Genomic DNA, 16,465 nt, shown 5'->3' on the forward strand with positions numbered 1-16,465 from the left:
AAAAAAAAAAAAAAAAAAAAGAAGAAAAAGAAATGAGAAGGCAGAGGAGAGAAAAACTTAAACATATCTCTTTCTGTTTTGGTATTTCTGCACTGAAATTATACCTTTCATGTTTACATTAATAGATGTAACATGCAGATGTTAAAGTGTATTAAGTTCTTATGGCAGCTTAAGAACTCAAGGTGCTGCATAGGAATCCTCAGACTTCAAAATCTCAAAAAAGTAGATCAAATTTTATAACGTGAGAGCACCAGGAATCCAGGACCCGGGCAGAGTTGCACTACATGACCAGTTGAAGATAAAGAAAGATTCAGGAAATCAAGCACAAACCTCCCATGGCCCTATGCTCTAAAGGCCCTGCAGTTCCCAAGGTGTGCTCTTGGTGGTGCTGCAGCAGCTTATACTGTTATACGCATAGGTCATTTCTATAGTTTGCTTGAAATTCTTTGGAAGTTGCATGAATAAAAGAGCTTACAGAAGTGAATGTTTTTAAGAGAGTCTTTTTTTATTTTGGAACATTTCCAAAGGTTTTTTATCCCAGTGGAGGGAAGGCACAGATTATATACAAGTAATGATGTTCACTTCCCATTTTGTTAAATTCCCCTTTCCTATGCAGCAGTTTGAATTTATGTTATTACTTTATGATAGGAGGTAGCTTTGTCAGTATTTAAAGTTTAAAGGATACACCCTGTTCAAAACAAAAATGCAATCTTTCTAAGCAGTACAAGTTATACTACAATAGAAGATCTTTCAGAGTGGCCTGTGAATGAGACTATGTATATATTTTCTTTCTTTCAGAATGCAAGTGACCAGTACCTGGGAGATGTATTTTTTGATGTCTCACTGCTAGTGCATTGTGGGTTCCTAACAGCTCTCACTTACCGAGGGCTCTGCTCAGCATTTATTAGTGCTGTCTGGGTGGCATTACCATTGCTTACAAAGCTTTGTATGCACAAGGACTTGAAGCAGTATGGTAAGATGTTTTTGGTTGCAATACAAGTGGAAATACTTTAAAATACATAAGATAAGGTTTCCAGGGACTATTTATTTATTCAATCTTTTGGGTAGGCTTTTTAAATTGATGCTTTTTAAAAAATTTTCAGATCACATGGGTTTTTATCTTACGTACCCCATCATTTTCATATAAATGAGCACATGCTAATATATTATTTACATGTTTTGTTTTCTTATTTGTATTTTACCCTCTCTGAGTCAAAGTGTTTTATCTCACTAGGTAACAGGTACCAAAAGGGCAAGAGTCATAGATAAGCTAATTTCTGTTAGCTGCGAAGGTACCCCAGTACTCTGAAAAGCTGTTACCTCACTGTAGACTTTCAAAGATGTATGTTTTTTTTCTCTTTCTCTGTAGGTGCTGGAGGAAAATTCATTACCTTTTACCTCTTGGGGATGTTTATTCCTTATCTCTATGCATTGTACCTCATCTGGGCCGTATTTGAGATGTTTACTCCTATCCTTGGGAGGAGTGGTTCAGAAATTCCACCTGATGTTGTGCTGGCTTCTATTTTGGCTGGTTGTACAATGATTCTCTCATCCTATTTCGTAAGAAAAAATATATGTATTTTTAAATTTCCTTCTTCATTTTATATATATGATGATTTTCACCATGGCAGATCCTATGAAATAGTGTTGGTTATATTCTTAAGCAAAAGAAGTGGTGAATGGCCGTACATATTGTGGGTTCAGTATGGGAAGAAAGTGTAGAATGGAAGTCTTGTTCTTCTTTTTACCGCTTTGTCCTCTTACTTTTCAGATTGTTTTCAGACTACCTGAATGTGAATGTATGGGAATGAATACCAAGTGAGAATTGGGAGATTGCTTGGTAGTGAATTTTTAGAATGGTTCCTAGTAATGTGTTTTCTTTGTTTGCTTTTTAGGGCCGCATCTGAGGCATATTGAGGTTCCCAGGCTAGGGGTCAAATCGAAGCTGCAGCTGCCAGCCTACACCACAGCCACAGAAACACTGGATCCTTAACCCACTGAGCAAGGCCAGGGATCGAACCCACATCCCCAAGGATATTAGTCGGGTTCATTACCGCTGAACCACAATGGGAACTCCCCCAATAATGTGTTTTGAACCTACTAACTAGACGTAAATGTTAATAAATACATGGTAGTTTCATTAGTGCTGTTAGAGCTAGTGAAAGAAAACTAATTCTGATGAGGACTTTTCCATTGTTATTGAACTGCCTCTCTGCTAGCACAGCAGAGTTCATTACGTGAGTGACGTACGCTTATGACACCCAGACATGCCTTCGTTTACCAAGTAATGAGAACATATCATGGACCTTGTCATTTTGCTGTGTCAGTGTCCTGCCCTCTGAGGGAGAGCCCTGCCTCTGCCATCTCTCCTTTTCTTTCCTGGGAATCTCTGGAGGGAAGCAAAGACATGATGCAGAGTTGACCACCAGACTGCCATCTGGTAGAGCAAGCTCCAGGCAGAGTTCTGCCCGTGGCGTGGTGTCAGCACTCTCCAGGACTCAGGCCTTAGAGGAAGCAGGTCTCTGTTTTGTGGCTCTTTTCATTGCATTTTCTAAGAGTAAAGTATTTATTGAATACTTGTAGGTAAACTCTGAGATTGCGGCTAGGGGACCAAATAGTAAAAGTAGTTATGACTTTATTATAGTTCTTTCTTCCATGGCGATAGATGGTGAGCTTTCTTACATTGATATGGTAAAGAGCATCTCTTGTGGAGATTAAGATCTAGGGATAGCAGATAAAAATACCACATGTGTGGTCAGCACTATCCATGGAAGTCCCTTAAATAGCCAATAAATAACTATATGTCACTGCTTATATAGCCCTGTAGAATAATTCTTATGCATAGCATTGTTTGACGTCAGCTGTATTTGTCCTAAAAGAAATCTGAGCATTCCAGCCATTTTACCTTTAATATTAATGATTAAGTCCTTACTGGTGTTTGTAGGGGTAGATGGAAAATTCTAAAATGTTCTTTGTTGCCTTCAGGCTTTACTTCTTTTGGTTTTAATGTTAACCTTTAAATCCTCTGTGCATCTTAATGGATAGGTTTGCTGTTAAGAAGACTAAAGGAAATGGTAGTTTCATTGTACGTAGATTAGGTTGTAATCTAGAGTCAACCAAGTTTTGAACTGAACCCCCTCAGTGTATTTAAATCATAGTCAGTGATTGAAAGCTATTGATGCTTATAAATATGTGGACAGATATGTCGGGGATAAATATATGGTCAAATATGTGGGGGCATTTCACTTCTGTTCCAGAAGGAACCCTGAAAACTTCACTGTGGAAATCAAAGATGACCCCATAGCATGAAAATCTTGGAAACCATAAGCAAGTGGATTAAAATATATTATTTTCTAACTTATGTTTTATTAAGAAAGCTTTTGGAAGCTTCCTCTTGGAATACTTTAAACCCTCACTTAATTTTTATTATAATGTGAAATAGCTCTGCTGCTGTTTGATGCTGTGGGTATCATTCTCTTCATTATTTTCTTATTTATGTATGTATTTGTTAAGTATCTGTGCTATACAGATAGAGGCTTATTAATAGAGTGAGTCTCTTAGGAGTTCCCAAGTGGCTCAGTGGGTTAAGGATCCAACACTGTTGCTGCTGTGGTGCTGGTTTGATCCCTGGCCCTGGAACTTCTGCATGCCATGGGCATGGCTGGAAAAACAAAAAATAGAGTAAGGCTTTTCTCCTTGGGTATTGGAGAATTGAATCACAATGCATACTTCAGAGAGCTTTCCTTTTAGTCCTTGGGGATTTATTAAATATATTGTCTAAAAAGCAATTAAGTTCCTGTCATGTGTTTGGTTAACAGGTTCCTGGGTCATCCTGTGCTAGGGTCATCATGGTTATATTAATTGTGTGAGATTTCTGATAGGCGTGCGATCAGGAGACTCTCAGAGAAACAGAAACAGCTAGTGCACATTGGACATTGCATAGTCATGCTTCTCTTCATTTTATTTTGTGCTTATTTCAGAGCCTAGAGTGATTTAAGACAAAAGACAGTGAAATTCAAGACAGTGGGATCCAAACACATTGTCACTTAGGCTGTTCTCTTCTTCCTTCTCTTCCCCTCTGATCACCATTTCTTTTATCACCATGACCAAACTTCTTCCAGAAGGGGGACAGAAGAAGCAGAAGATGAGCCTCGTGAGTTGGCGAAGAGAGTGTGGGTGTGGAAACTATAGCTTAACCTAAAGTTTTAGGACAACTTGGGGGTAGTAGTGAGGCTGAAAATGGCAGGAACCACAGCATTATGACAGGGAGGTTTTATTTGGACCTAAAGAACGGTATACCTAAACTTAACCAGCCTTCCAGTGGAGAGAAAACTAATTATTTGGCAGGATATTTGACACAGTTCTAAGGAGCCACAGTTTAAATATTGTGACTGTTAGGAGAAAGAGGGGCTGACAGGGTAACAAATTGTTTTGCTAACTCACTGCCTTAAGTCCTTGGGTACTTTGTCTTATTTCTATGCTTCAGTGTAAAAACATAAATCTTTGGCTTAAGACCAGTACTGTTTGCGGGAGATTACTCTGGATGGCATATTGGTAGGTTATACATACAAAATCTCTTAATTTCATATAGTAGAGTATATGGGGTAAGTTACGAATATTTAATTTTTCATTTTCACCTCAGTAAACATTTTCACATTTATGTCCTTCACTTTTTTACTTATTGACCCTACAGGGTGGGCAGTAAGGGGGAGAAGGCAGAAAGGGAAGCTGGGATTAGGTGGTCATTGTTTCTCAAGTGGCTCCTTTAGAACCCCTGTGAGGGATCTGTGGACCTATTCTATGAGTCATGTTCTCCCCACCCCAACTTTTAGTTCGGTGATTTCATTACAGTTAAAAAGCTAAAGAAGCATATTTAGGATTTTCTAGATGCCCATCTTGAGACTGAGCCACTGGGTTTGCCTGCTCAAGTTCAGATTTTTGTTTTAATTGTGTTGGCTTTAGTTAACTCAGCACTGAAAAGGATGCCATTACTTTTTTATCTTGATTTGTTCCAATTTTCATAGTTTTTTTAAATTGAAATATAGTTGACTTGAAATATTCTGTTAGTTTCAATTACAGAATTACTTTTATTGCAGTTTTTCCTTATATGCGGGTCCACAGGCAGAATCTTGAAGGGCCATCTACGCTGGTTTAGATGAATCCAGCACCTGGGCACATTATGAAAGCGTTATGAGTAGAACTTGAGTTTTGCTGAAATAGGCTTCCTTACTTGCTTAAAAGCTTACCTTTGATTCTTCAATAGGAGCCAGATGTCATTCTATTTGGTACAGTTATATAGGGTCTGCTTTGCAGTGTTAACTACATGGAATTGATAGAATCAGAAATGAAATAAAGGTCATAATTTGACTGATGATGGATGTACATCCTTCTAGTCTCCTGACTAACTGCCCAGAGAGAGACCATCTCAGTTTCCCTTTTCCTTCTCAGTGTCTAGCTGCCTGGCGGAAAGATACCATCATGCAGATGGGGCAGCTCTCATTTATTTAGGCTCTGACTTGTGATGGAAATCCCTTTCAATTAGTGCTCTGTGTACTGGAAATGGGAGTTTGTTAGCACACCCTGATACATTTTCTTCATTATCTGTCAGATAATAGCTGTTAGAAAATAAAGTCATTAAAACCACCTTTTTGCCAATGGTAATTTATCAATTTTTGTGTTTTGTGTTTTAGATTAACTTCATCTACCTTGCCAAAAGCACAAAAAGAACCATGCTAACTTTAACTTTGGTATGTACAGTTACATTCCTCCTTGTTTGCAGTGGAACTTTTTTCCCATACAGTTCCAACCCTTCCAGTCCGAAGCCAAAGAGAGTGTTTCTTCAGGTAAGAGCAATTTTGCGTGAGCTCTTTGCAATTCTGGAGAGGAAAGGCTTACGTGTTTTGAGCTTCACTAGTCAACAGTGAAACTCAAAACATAAGTGACTTTTCTGCTGTTGACCTAGTAGTTGGACTTTGACTATTTTGTGTCAGGCAGTAAGGAAAAGACTGACCATCAAGAGGCACTCTTATCAGATAGAAAACACTTCTCCCAAGAGACTGAATCGGAAATATCTGCTTGTTCTTCTTACTGTTAAATTACAAAACTGTACCTACTTGGAAAAATAGGAGCAAATATGTATTATGGAATAATAGAAGTACAGATTTTAGATGAATGGATTGTAAAAATGTCTGTAGGCTTAGTAAAAATAGAAACTCCTGTCAAATGGCAAAATTAAATAGATTCTTTAAAATGCTAGTAAGATTGATCTCAGGTAATGTTCAAAGTAATATGTTAAAATGGAAATATAATAACTTAGGGATTAATAAAATAAGATTTAGAACTTACATTTCAGGTTTTTCTGTGAACTTTTTAGAGCTGGTATAAAGCAAGGAAAAGAACAAAGTCACCTTATTTCCAGTCTTCCTCTGTGTTAGAGGGAGAGGAGTTGCCAAACAGAAAAGCCAAGAGCCATAACCTAGACAGTTATTCAAAGGCTTGAATAAGTAATAATAATATTTGAATTTGAATATCAGAGAGGAGATTTTTGAGAAAGTGCCCACTATTCCTTGCTTTTGTTTACAGTCCTATAGGACACAGTGTTACTTTTTATTTTACAAATTCTCCAGTTTGCAAAACCCTTAGTGAACAAGAACTGGTTTTTAGGTAATTCATTGTGTTTTCAGTGAGTTGATAATTTTTATAATTATATCAGTAGTTGTTAGGAGAAGCTAGATTTTTACTTTTAAAAATTCCTGTCTGATTTGTTTTGGGGTTCCTTTCCCCTCCAGTGCTAGAAGTTAGCAAACTTTTCTTATAAAGGGCCAGATAATACATTTTTTAGGCTCTGCCAGCCACATGGTCTCTGTTGCAACTACTCTGTTTTTACAGGGTGCAAGCAGCCATAGATAATTCCAGCAGATGAATGTGGCTGTGTTCCAACAAAGCTTTATTTATAAAAATGGTAGTGGGCCATTTGGCCTGTGGGCTGTGGTTTACCCCTGCCCTTTGCAATCCTTTTTCTTTCCCTGTTTGATATTCTTCAGGCTGGTTTCTGCTGTTAATAGAGCTCTTCCAGATGGGGCATGGTGCCTTTTCATAGAATTCTGTTAGGCACAAGTGTGTCATCTAGTGGTGTGCTGTGATTCCTGTTTTTCTCTGCACATGAAGTAACTTCATGTAACACACTGAAAGGGAAATATGTGTGTGTGTATGTGTATTTCTCTTAGAATGTATTTAAGTCTTTATCTAAAAGGAGTTTTAAGTGTTGATGTCTTTTAAATCTGAAATAGGTTTTCGAAAATTTTTATATGAAATTAAAATGTTGAAATATATGTGTTTTGTTTTGTTTTGTTTTTAAAAGCATGTGAATATCCATTGACTTTAAAAGAACATTAGGAGTTTCCATTGTGACTCAGCGGTAACAAACTGACTAGTATCCATGAGGATGAGGGTTCAATCCCTGGCCTCGCTTGATGGGTTTTGGATCTGGCATTGCTGTGAACTGTGTTGTAGGTTGCAGACGTGGCTTGGATCTGGCGTTTCTGTGGCTGTGGCATAGGCCTGCAGCTCCAGTTCGACCCATAGCCTGGGAACTTCTATGTGCCAGGAGTGTGGCCTTAAAAAAAAAAAAGATAAAGAACATTAGCCATACCTTAGAAAACCCTAGTATTCCCTTCTTGATCCCAAATCTTTTCTTCCTCTCCCTCTTTCCACCCCCTACAATACTCACTATCTTAAAGGTTGAAGTTGATCATTACTTCACTTTATTTTACCACATATGTATGAATCTCTAAACAACAACATATAGTGTTGCCTGTTTTTGAACTTCTTACAGGTAAAGCCATACCATAAATACTCTTTGGTGACTTGCTTCCTGTTGCTCATAGCACATCAGTCTTCCAGGTTGATTTGTATCAGCGTAGTTCATTATTTGCCATTGCAGAGTATTCTGTTGTAGGATGATGCCCCAGTTCATTTGCCCGTTCTGCTGTCAGTGGACAGTGGGACCGATTCCATTTTTCATTTCTTGTACCTTGTAAGAGTTTCTCTAAGGTCCACATACAGGGGCAGAGCTGCTGGCTTGAGGGGTATGTTCACTCTATTGGTAATGCTAAGCATTCTCCTAAAGTGACTGTGCTGTTGATGTGTCAGCCAGCTCCAGCGGTGTGGGAGGGCTCTTGGGCTCCGGAGTCACAGCATTTCTTAGTGTTGTCAGACTTTGTCATTCTGTGGGTGAAGGAGTTCAAACAGTAGTTTCCTCATTGGTCTTGATCTTTTCAGCATGTGACTAGAACATTTCATGGCTTGGATGGACATGTAGTTAAACGGGACTCTGGAATTTGGATCAATGGGTTTGATTATACTGGAATGTCTCACATAACACCTCACATTCCCGAGATCAACGATAGCACCCGAGCTCACTGTGAGGAGAACGCACCACTCTGTGGTTTCCCGTGGTATCTTCCAGTGCACTTTCTCATCAGGTTGGTTCCTTACTTTTCTGCTTTTAGTTGGGTGTTAGTTCTCAAGTCCTATTACTAAACCAGTACTTTACTATCTAAACTGGTTAACATAAAAGTCGAGTGCTGTTCATAGTGTTTTTTCTTTTGTATCACTACAAAAATTATATTTCTGTAATGGGATAAAGCACTCAGAGGTTTGGGGAGTGGTTTTCTCTCAAAATTTTGCTTTTTTAAGAGTTGGGAAGTCTTTCCTCTAGAAACCTGGATAGAAAGAGTAACTCTCTTAACTGCTCTAATAGATAGTGGGTAAACATCCATTTCAAATTTTTTTATTCCTGGGACGTGTTTATGACTTGGCAGTGAAGACTGGATGAGAAGAAATAGGATAGGTAGTGGAATCAGGGTCACTGAGGATCCTTGTTCTTAACTTTGGGAATGTTTTACTACATAGCAACCTGGGCCTCAAAGAAATTGACATTGTTCATCATATCCATCAGAGTTTATTTTCATGCCCCCACATGTCTGTCTTTTATTCTGAGCACTTCCATTAGTTATAGATAGAAATCAGTAAAGCAACCTCAACACTGACGTTACCTTTCTAAATAGGAAAAACTGGTATCTTCCTGCCCCAGAAGTTTCTCCAAGAGATCCTGCTCATTTTAGACTCGTATCCAAAGAACAGACACCCTGGGATTCTATAAAGCTGACCTTTGAAGCAACAGGTAAGTCATATGATAGTTTATTCTTATCTCCTTCACTTCTTAATTTTAATGTGTATTTTTTCCCTCAAATTTATGATAGTGAGCAGCAACTTAGGAGAACTTAGTGTTTCTAAAAGCAGTTGAAGCTGGTTATAGTTTTTAAAAGAAAATTTATAGACTTTGTTTTTTAGATCAGTTTTAGGTTTACAGAAAAATTGAGTAGAAAGTACAGAAAATTTGGAGTTCTCGTCATAGCTCAGTGGTTAATGAACCCGACTATTACCGATCCCTGGCCTCGCTCAGTGGGTTAAGCATCCGGCGTTGCTATGAGCTATGGTGTAGGTCACAGACACGGCTCAGATCCAGTGTTGCTGTGGCAAAGGCTGGCAGCTACAGCTCCAATTCGACCCCTAGCCTGCAAGCCTCTATGTGCTGCGGGTGTGCCCCCCCCCAAAAAAAGATGGAAGTACAGAAAATTCTCATTTCTCCCGTGTTACTAACATCTTTCATTAGTGTGATGTGTTTCTTCTAATTGTTGACATTGATATGTCATTATTAACTAAAGTCCGTATTAGTTCATTATTTGTGTTGTTCAGTTCTGTGGGCTTTGATAGCTACATATTATCATGTATCCACATCACAGTATCACACTGAATCGATTCACTGCCCTCACATCCCCTGTGCTGCATTTATTCACCCCCCTCTCCCCTCACCTACCACTGATCTTTTTTACTGTCTCCTTTGTTTTTACCTTTTCCAGATATCATGGAGCTGGAACTATAGTTTGTAGCCTTATCAGACTGGCCTTTTTCAGTTAGCAATTTGCATTTAAGGTCCCTTTATGTCTTTTAGTGGTCTGATGGTTCATTTCTTTTTATTGCTGTGAATAACATTATGAATGTTCCCCAGTTTGTTTTATCTGCTATTTATCTGCTGACCTACTTGAGAATATCTTGGTTGCTTCCAGTTTTGGGCAATTTTGAATAAAGCTGTTCTAAACACTTGTGTGCAGGTGTTTGTGTAAAATAAGTTTTCTACTCATTGGATAAATATCTATGAGTGCAGTTGCTGGATAGTACAGTAAGCCTGTATTTACCTGCTTAAGAAACTGCCAGAATGTCTTCCAAAGACAGTATGAATTCCCGTCAGCAGTGAGTGAGAGTTCCTGGTTGCTCAACATTCTCATCAGCATATGGAGCTGTTAGTGTTTGTGATTTTAGCCATTCAAAGTTACAGTAGTATCTCATTGTTTTAATTTAAAATTCCTCAGTTCCTAATAGTATATGATGTTGAGCATCTTTTTGAAAGCTTATGTGCCATCTGTATAACTTCTTTGGTAATATGTCTATTTTGACCTTTGGTCTATTTACTAATTTTGTTATTTTTGAGATTTAAGAGTTCTTTGCATACAAGTCCTTTATCATGTAAGCATTTTACAAATGTTTTCTCCCAATCTGGCTTGTATTTTCATATTGTAACAGTGTTTTTTGTAGAGAATAAGTATTTTAATTTACTGAGGTCCAGCTTAATCACTTTTCTTTTTGGAGCATACTTTTGGTGTATATAAAAATCATTGCCAAACTTGGGTTCTCAACATTTTCTCTCCTGTTACTTGCCTTCTAGAAGTTTCACAATTCTGCCTTTTATAGTTAGATCAGTGATATATTTTGAATTAATTTTTGCAAAAGGTATAAGGCCTTTGTATAGATTCATTTTTGGCCTGTGGATTTCCACTTGTTCCAGTACCATTTGTTGAAGACTGTTCTGTCTCCACTGAATTGCCTTTGTTTCTTTCTTTCTTTTTTTTTTTTTTTTTTGCTTTTCCCCGGCTAGGGGTCAAATCAGAGCTGTAGCTAGCTGCTGGCTTACGCCATAGCCACAGCAATGCCAGATTCAAGCTGCATCTGCCACCTGCACCACAGCTCACAGCAACTTCGGATCCTTAACCCACTGAGCAAGGCCAGGGATTGAGCTCATGTCCTCATGGATACTAGTTGGGTTTATTACTGCTGAGCCACAAGGGTAACACCTGCCTTTGTTTCTTTATCAAAGATAGTTGACTGTATTTGTGTGGGGCTATTTCTGGGCTTTCCACTTTGTTTTACTCTTCTATTCTATTCTTTTCCTGTTACTGCACTGTCTTGATGCCTGTAGCTTTATAGTATGTCTTAAAGTTGGGTAGTATCAGTTTTCTGACTTTATTTTTCTTCTCTATACAGCTTATTCCTTGTTTTTTATCTTTCCATATATCATTGTCGATACTCATAAAATAACTTTTTGGGATTTTGATTGGAATTGCATTGAACCTATGGATTGGATTGGGAAAAATGACATCATTATTGACTTTCTATCCATGATGTGGGATGCCTCATTTATTTATATAGTGTTTGATTTCTTTTTGTATTTATAGTTTTCCTCATATAGATCTTTTATATATTTTGTGAGATCTATGCCTAAGTATGTCATTTTTGAGGTGCTAATGTAAATAGTATTGTTCATTGATGGTGCATAGGAAAGCAGTTGACTTTTGTATATTAACCTAATATTCTGCAACTTTGCTATAACTGTTACTAGTTTCTGGAGTTTTTTGGTTGATTCTTTTGGATTTTCTACATAGATGATCGTATCATTCACAAAGAGAGTTTTATTTCTTCCTTCCCAATCTTTATACCTTATTTCCCTTTTTATAATCTCACAGCATTAGCTAGGGTTTCCAGTATGATTTTTTTTTTTTTTTTTTTTTTTTGTCTTTTTGCCTTTTCTAGGGCTGCTTCCCACAGCATATGGAGGTTTCCAGGCTAGAGGTTGAATTGGGGCTGTAGCCACTGGCCTACACCAGAGCCACAGCAACGTGGGATCTGAGCTGTGTCTGTGACCTACACCACAGCTCACGGCAACGCCGGATCCTTAACCCACTGAATGAGGCCAGGGATTGAACCCGCAACCTCATGGTTCCTAGTCGGATTCGTTAACCACTGTGCCACGACGGGAACTCCTCCAGTATGATTTTGAAAAGGATTTGTAAGAAGGTCCCTCCTTGCCTCATTCCCAATCTCAGTGGAAAGGCTTTCTTACTGAGTATGATGTTAGCTGTAGGTTTTCTGTTCCCTTTCATTATTAGTTTGCAGAAGAGTTTTGTGAATGAATGTTGGATTTTCTGTCCACTCTTACGATCATGTGGGGTTTTTTTTTAGCCTATTGATGTGATGGATTACATTAATTGGTTTTCAAATGTCGAATCAATCCTGCATTCCTGGAATAAATTCCATTTAGTTATAGCATATAATTCTTCTTATACATTGTTGGATTTTATTTGCTGAGACGAAGATTTTTACATCTGTGTTCATTAAAGGGTACTACTAATGGCTTTGTGTGGTTTTGATATTAGGGTAATACTAGTCTCATAGAATTAGTTGTAAAGTATTCCTTCTGCTTCTATCTTCTGGAAGAGATTATATGGAATTTGTGTAATTTCTTCATAAAATGTTTGGTAGAATTCACTAATGATCCCATCTGGGCATGGTTCTTTCTATTTGGAAGGTTATTGTTATTTCATTTTTCAAAATTAAAGTGCAGTTGATTTACAATGTGCCAATTTCTGCCATACAGCAAAGTGACTCAGTCATACATACACACACACACGTTATTTTTTAATATTATTTTCCGTCATGGTCTATCCCAAGAGATTGGATATAGTCCCTTGTGTTATACAGTAGGATCTTGCTGTCTGTCCATTCTTTTTACATTTTTTTTAATTTTATAACTTTTATTTTTTCCATTATAGCTGATTTACAGTGTTCTGTCAATTTTCTACTGTACAGCAAGGTGACCCAGTCACGCATACATGTATACCTTCTTTTTTCTCTCATTATCATGCTCCATCATAAGTGACTAAATATAGTTCCCAGGGCAATACAGCAGATCGCATTGCTGAGCCATTCCAAAGACAATAGTTTGCATCTGTTAACCCCAAATTCCCAACACATCCCACTTCCTCCTCCTCCCCCTTGGCAACCACAAGTCTATTCTCCAAGTCCATGATTTTCTTTTCTGTGGAAAGGTTCATTTGTGCCATATATTAGATTCCAGATGTAAGTGATATCATATGGTATTTGTCTTTCTCTTTCTGACTAATTGCACTTAGTGTGAGAGTCTCTAGTTCCATCCATCATTTTGTTCTTTTTTTAATGACTGAGTAGTATTCCATTGTGTATATATACCACATCTTCTTAATCCATTCATCTATTGGTGGACATTTAGGTTGATTCCATGTCTTGGCTATTTTGAATAGTGCTTCAGTGAACATGCAGGTGCATGTGTCTTTTTCAAGGAAAGTTTTGTCTGGATACATGCCTAAGAGTGGGATTGCTGTGCCATATGGTAGTACTATGTGTAGATTTCTAAGGTACCTCCATAGTGTTCTCCATAGTGGTTGACCAGCTTACATTCCCACCAACAGTGCAGGAGGGTCCCCTTTTCTCCACACCCCCTCCAGCATTTGTTATTTGTGGACTATTAATGATGGCCATTCTGACTGGCATGAGGTGGTACCTCATAGTAGTTTTGATTTGCCTTTCTCTAATAATCAGAGATGTTAAGCATTTTTTCATGTGCTGCATGTCCATCTCTCTGTCGTCTTCAGAGAAATGTCTGTTCAGGTCTTTTGCCCATTTTTCCATTGGGTTATTGGCTTTTTTGCTGTCGAGTTGTGTATGTTGTTTGTATATTTTAGAGAGAAAGCCCTTGTTAGTTGCATTGTTTGAAACTATTTTCTACATTCTGTAAGTTGTCTTTTTTTTTTTATGGTTTCCTTTGCTATGCAAAAGCTTGTCAGTTTGATTAGGTCCCATTGGTTTATTTTTGCTTTTATTTCTATTGCCTTGGGAGACTGATCTAAGAAAACATTTGTAAGGTTGATGTCAGAGAATGTTTTGCCTATGTTCTCTCCTAGGAGTTTGATGGTGTCTTGTCTTACTTTTAAGTCTTTAAGCCATTTTGAGTGTATTTTCATTTATGGTGTGAGGATGCGTTCTAGTTTCATTGATTTACCTGCAGCTGTCCAGTTTTCCCACCATCATTTACTGAAAAGACTGTCTGTTTCCCATTTTAGATTCTTACCTGCTTTGTCACAGATTAATTTACTCTAGGTGTTTGGGTTTATTTCTGGGTTGTCTTTTCTGTTCCATTGGTCTGTACGTCTCTTTTGGTCCCAGTACCACACTGTCTTGATGACTGTGGCTTTGTAATATTGCCTCAAGTCTGGGAGAGTTATGCCTCCTGCTTGGTTTGTGTTCCTCAGGATTGCTTTGGCAATTCTGGGTCTTTTGTGGTTCCATATAAATTTTTGGATTGTTTGTTCTAGTTCTGTGAAAAATGTCGTGGGTAATTTGATAGGAATTGCATTGACTCTGTAGACTGCTTTGGGTAGTATGGGCATTTTTACAGTATTAATTTTTCCACCCCAGGAGCATGGACTACCTTTCCATTTCTTTGCATCCTCTTTAATTTCCTTGATTAATGTTTTATAGTTCTCAGCATATATGTCTTTCACCTCTTTGGTCAGGTGTATTCCCAGGTATTTGATTTTTTGGGGGTGTGATTTTAAAAGGTATTGTATTTCTGTCTTCCTTTTCTAATATTTCATTGCTAGTATACAGAAATGCGACTGATTTCTGAATGTTAATCTTATATCCTGCTATGTTGCTGAGTTTGTTGATCAGCTCGAGTAGTTTTTGGGTTGAGTCCTTAAGGTTTTCTATATATAGTATCATGTCATCTGCACACAGTGACAGTTTTAGCTCTTCTCTTCCAGTTTGGCTACCTTTTATTTTGTTTGTCTGATTGCTGTTGCTAGGACTTCCAATGCTATGTTGAATAAAAGTAGTGAGAGTGGGCATCCTTGTTTTGTTCCAGATTTTAGCAGGAAGGCTTTCACCTTTTTTCCATTGAGTATTATATTTGCTCTGTATTTGCTCTGGGTTTGTCATAAATGGCTTTTTTGGTATGTTCCCACTTTGGTAAGAATTTTTATCATGAATGGATGTTGGACTTTGTCAAATGCTTTTGTCTTCATCTATTGAGGTGATCATGTGGTTTTTGATTTTTCTTTTGTTAATGTGGTGTATGACATTAATTGATTTGCATGTTGAATCATCCTTGTGAAATTGCAATGAATCCCACTTGGTCGTGATATATCATCTTTTCTGTATGTTCTTGGATTTGGCTAAAATTTTTTTGGGAGTTTTTGCATCTAAATTCTTCAAGATATTGGCCTATAATTTTCTTTTTAGCAGTATCTTTGTCTTGTTTTGGTATTAGGGTGATGGTGATTTCATAGAATATCTTTGGGAGTGTTTGTTATTCTTCAACCTTTTGGAAAAGTTTAAGAAGAATGGGCTTAAGTTCTTCTTCATGTGTTTGGTAGAATTTGCCTGTGAAGCCATCTGGTCCTGGACTTTTGTTTGTAGAGAGTGTTTGTATTACATATTCAATTTCATTTCTGGTGATCTGTTCAGTCATCTTTTTCTTCTTGATTAAGTTTTGGCAGGCTGTAAGTCTCTATAAAGTTGTCCATTTCTTCTAGGTTGTCAAGTTTATTGACATATAATTGTTCACAGAGTTCTCTTATGGTTTTTTGTGTTTCTGCAGTATCCATTGGTATTTCTCCCTTTTCATTTCTTATTTTGTTTATATGAGTTCTTTCTCTCCTCTTCTTGGTGAGTCTGGCTAGAGGTTTGTCAATTTTGTTTACCTTTTCAAAGAACTGGCTCTTGGTTTTATTGATTTTTTTTTCTATTGTTTTTTGAATCTCTATTTTATTGATTTCCTCTCTGATCTTTATGATTTCCTTCCTCTGCTGACTTTAGATTTTGTTTGTTCTTCTTTTTCTAATTCATTTAGGTGTTGGGTTAAGTTATCAATTTGAGATTTTTCTCCTTTTTTTAAGAATACCTGTATTGCTGAATTTTCCTCTCAGCACTGCTTTTGCAGTATCCCATAGACTTTGAATGGTTGTGTCTTTATTATCATTTGTCTCGAGGTATTTTTTAATTTCCTTCTTGTTTTCCTCATTGACCCATTGGTTTTTTTTTAGTAGCATGTTGTTTAGTCTCCATGTAGTCAGTTTTTTCTCATTTCTTTTCCTGTGGTTGATTTCTGCTTTTTCATGCCATTGTGGTCAGAGAAGATTCTTGAAACAGTTTCTATACTCTTAAATTTTTTGAGGCTAGCTTTGTGTCCTAGTGTGTGATTGATCCTTGAGAATGTTCCATGTGCACTTGAGAAGAATGTATATTCTAATTT

At 37.5% G+C, this 16,465-nt stretch overlaps 1 protein-coding gene across 2 annotated transcripts in view; it reads left to right on the plus strand.

Moving 5' to 3' along the window:
* The window catches only part of ERMP1 (endoplasmic reticulum metallopeptidase 1), a 66,512-nt gene that overhangs the window by 33,530 nt on the left and 16,517 nt on the right, over positions 1-16,465 (plus strand). For both annotated transcript variants that reach the window (XM_001924217.6, XM_013993586.3), the window contains 5 exons: positions 799-973; positions 1,370-1,560; positions 5,691-5,843; positions 8,281-8,483; positions 9,069-9,184. In XM_001924217.6, the coding sequence (XP_001924252.1) occupies positions 799-973; positions 1,370-1,560; positions 5,691-5,843; positions 8,281-8,483; positions 9,069-9,184 (838 nt within the window). The remainder of the gene's footprint in view (positions 1-798; positions 974-1,369; positions 1,561-5,690; positions 5,844-8,280; positions 8,484-9,068; positions 9,185-16,465) is intronic.

This window comes from Sus scrofa, chromosome 1, assembly GCF_054392235.1.
Source record: "Sus scrofa isolate SSC_HxYL_T2T_F1_AM1 chromosome 1, Sscrofa_HxYL_maternal_Yorkshire_Landrace_v2.0, whole genome shotgun sequence".
Lineage (NCBI taxonomy): Eukaryota > Metazoa > Chordata > Mammalia > Artiodactyla > Suidae > Sus > Sus scrofa.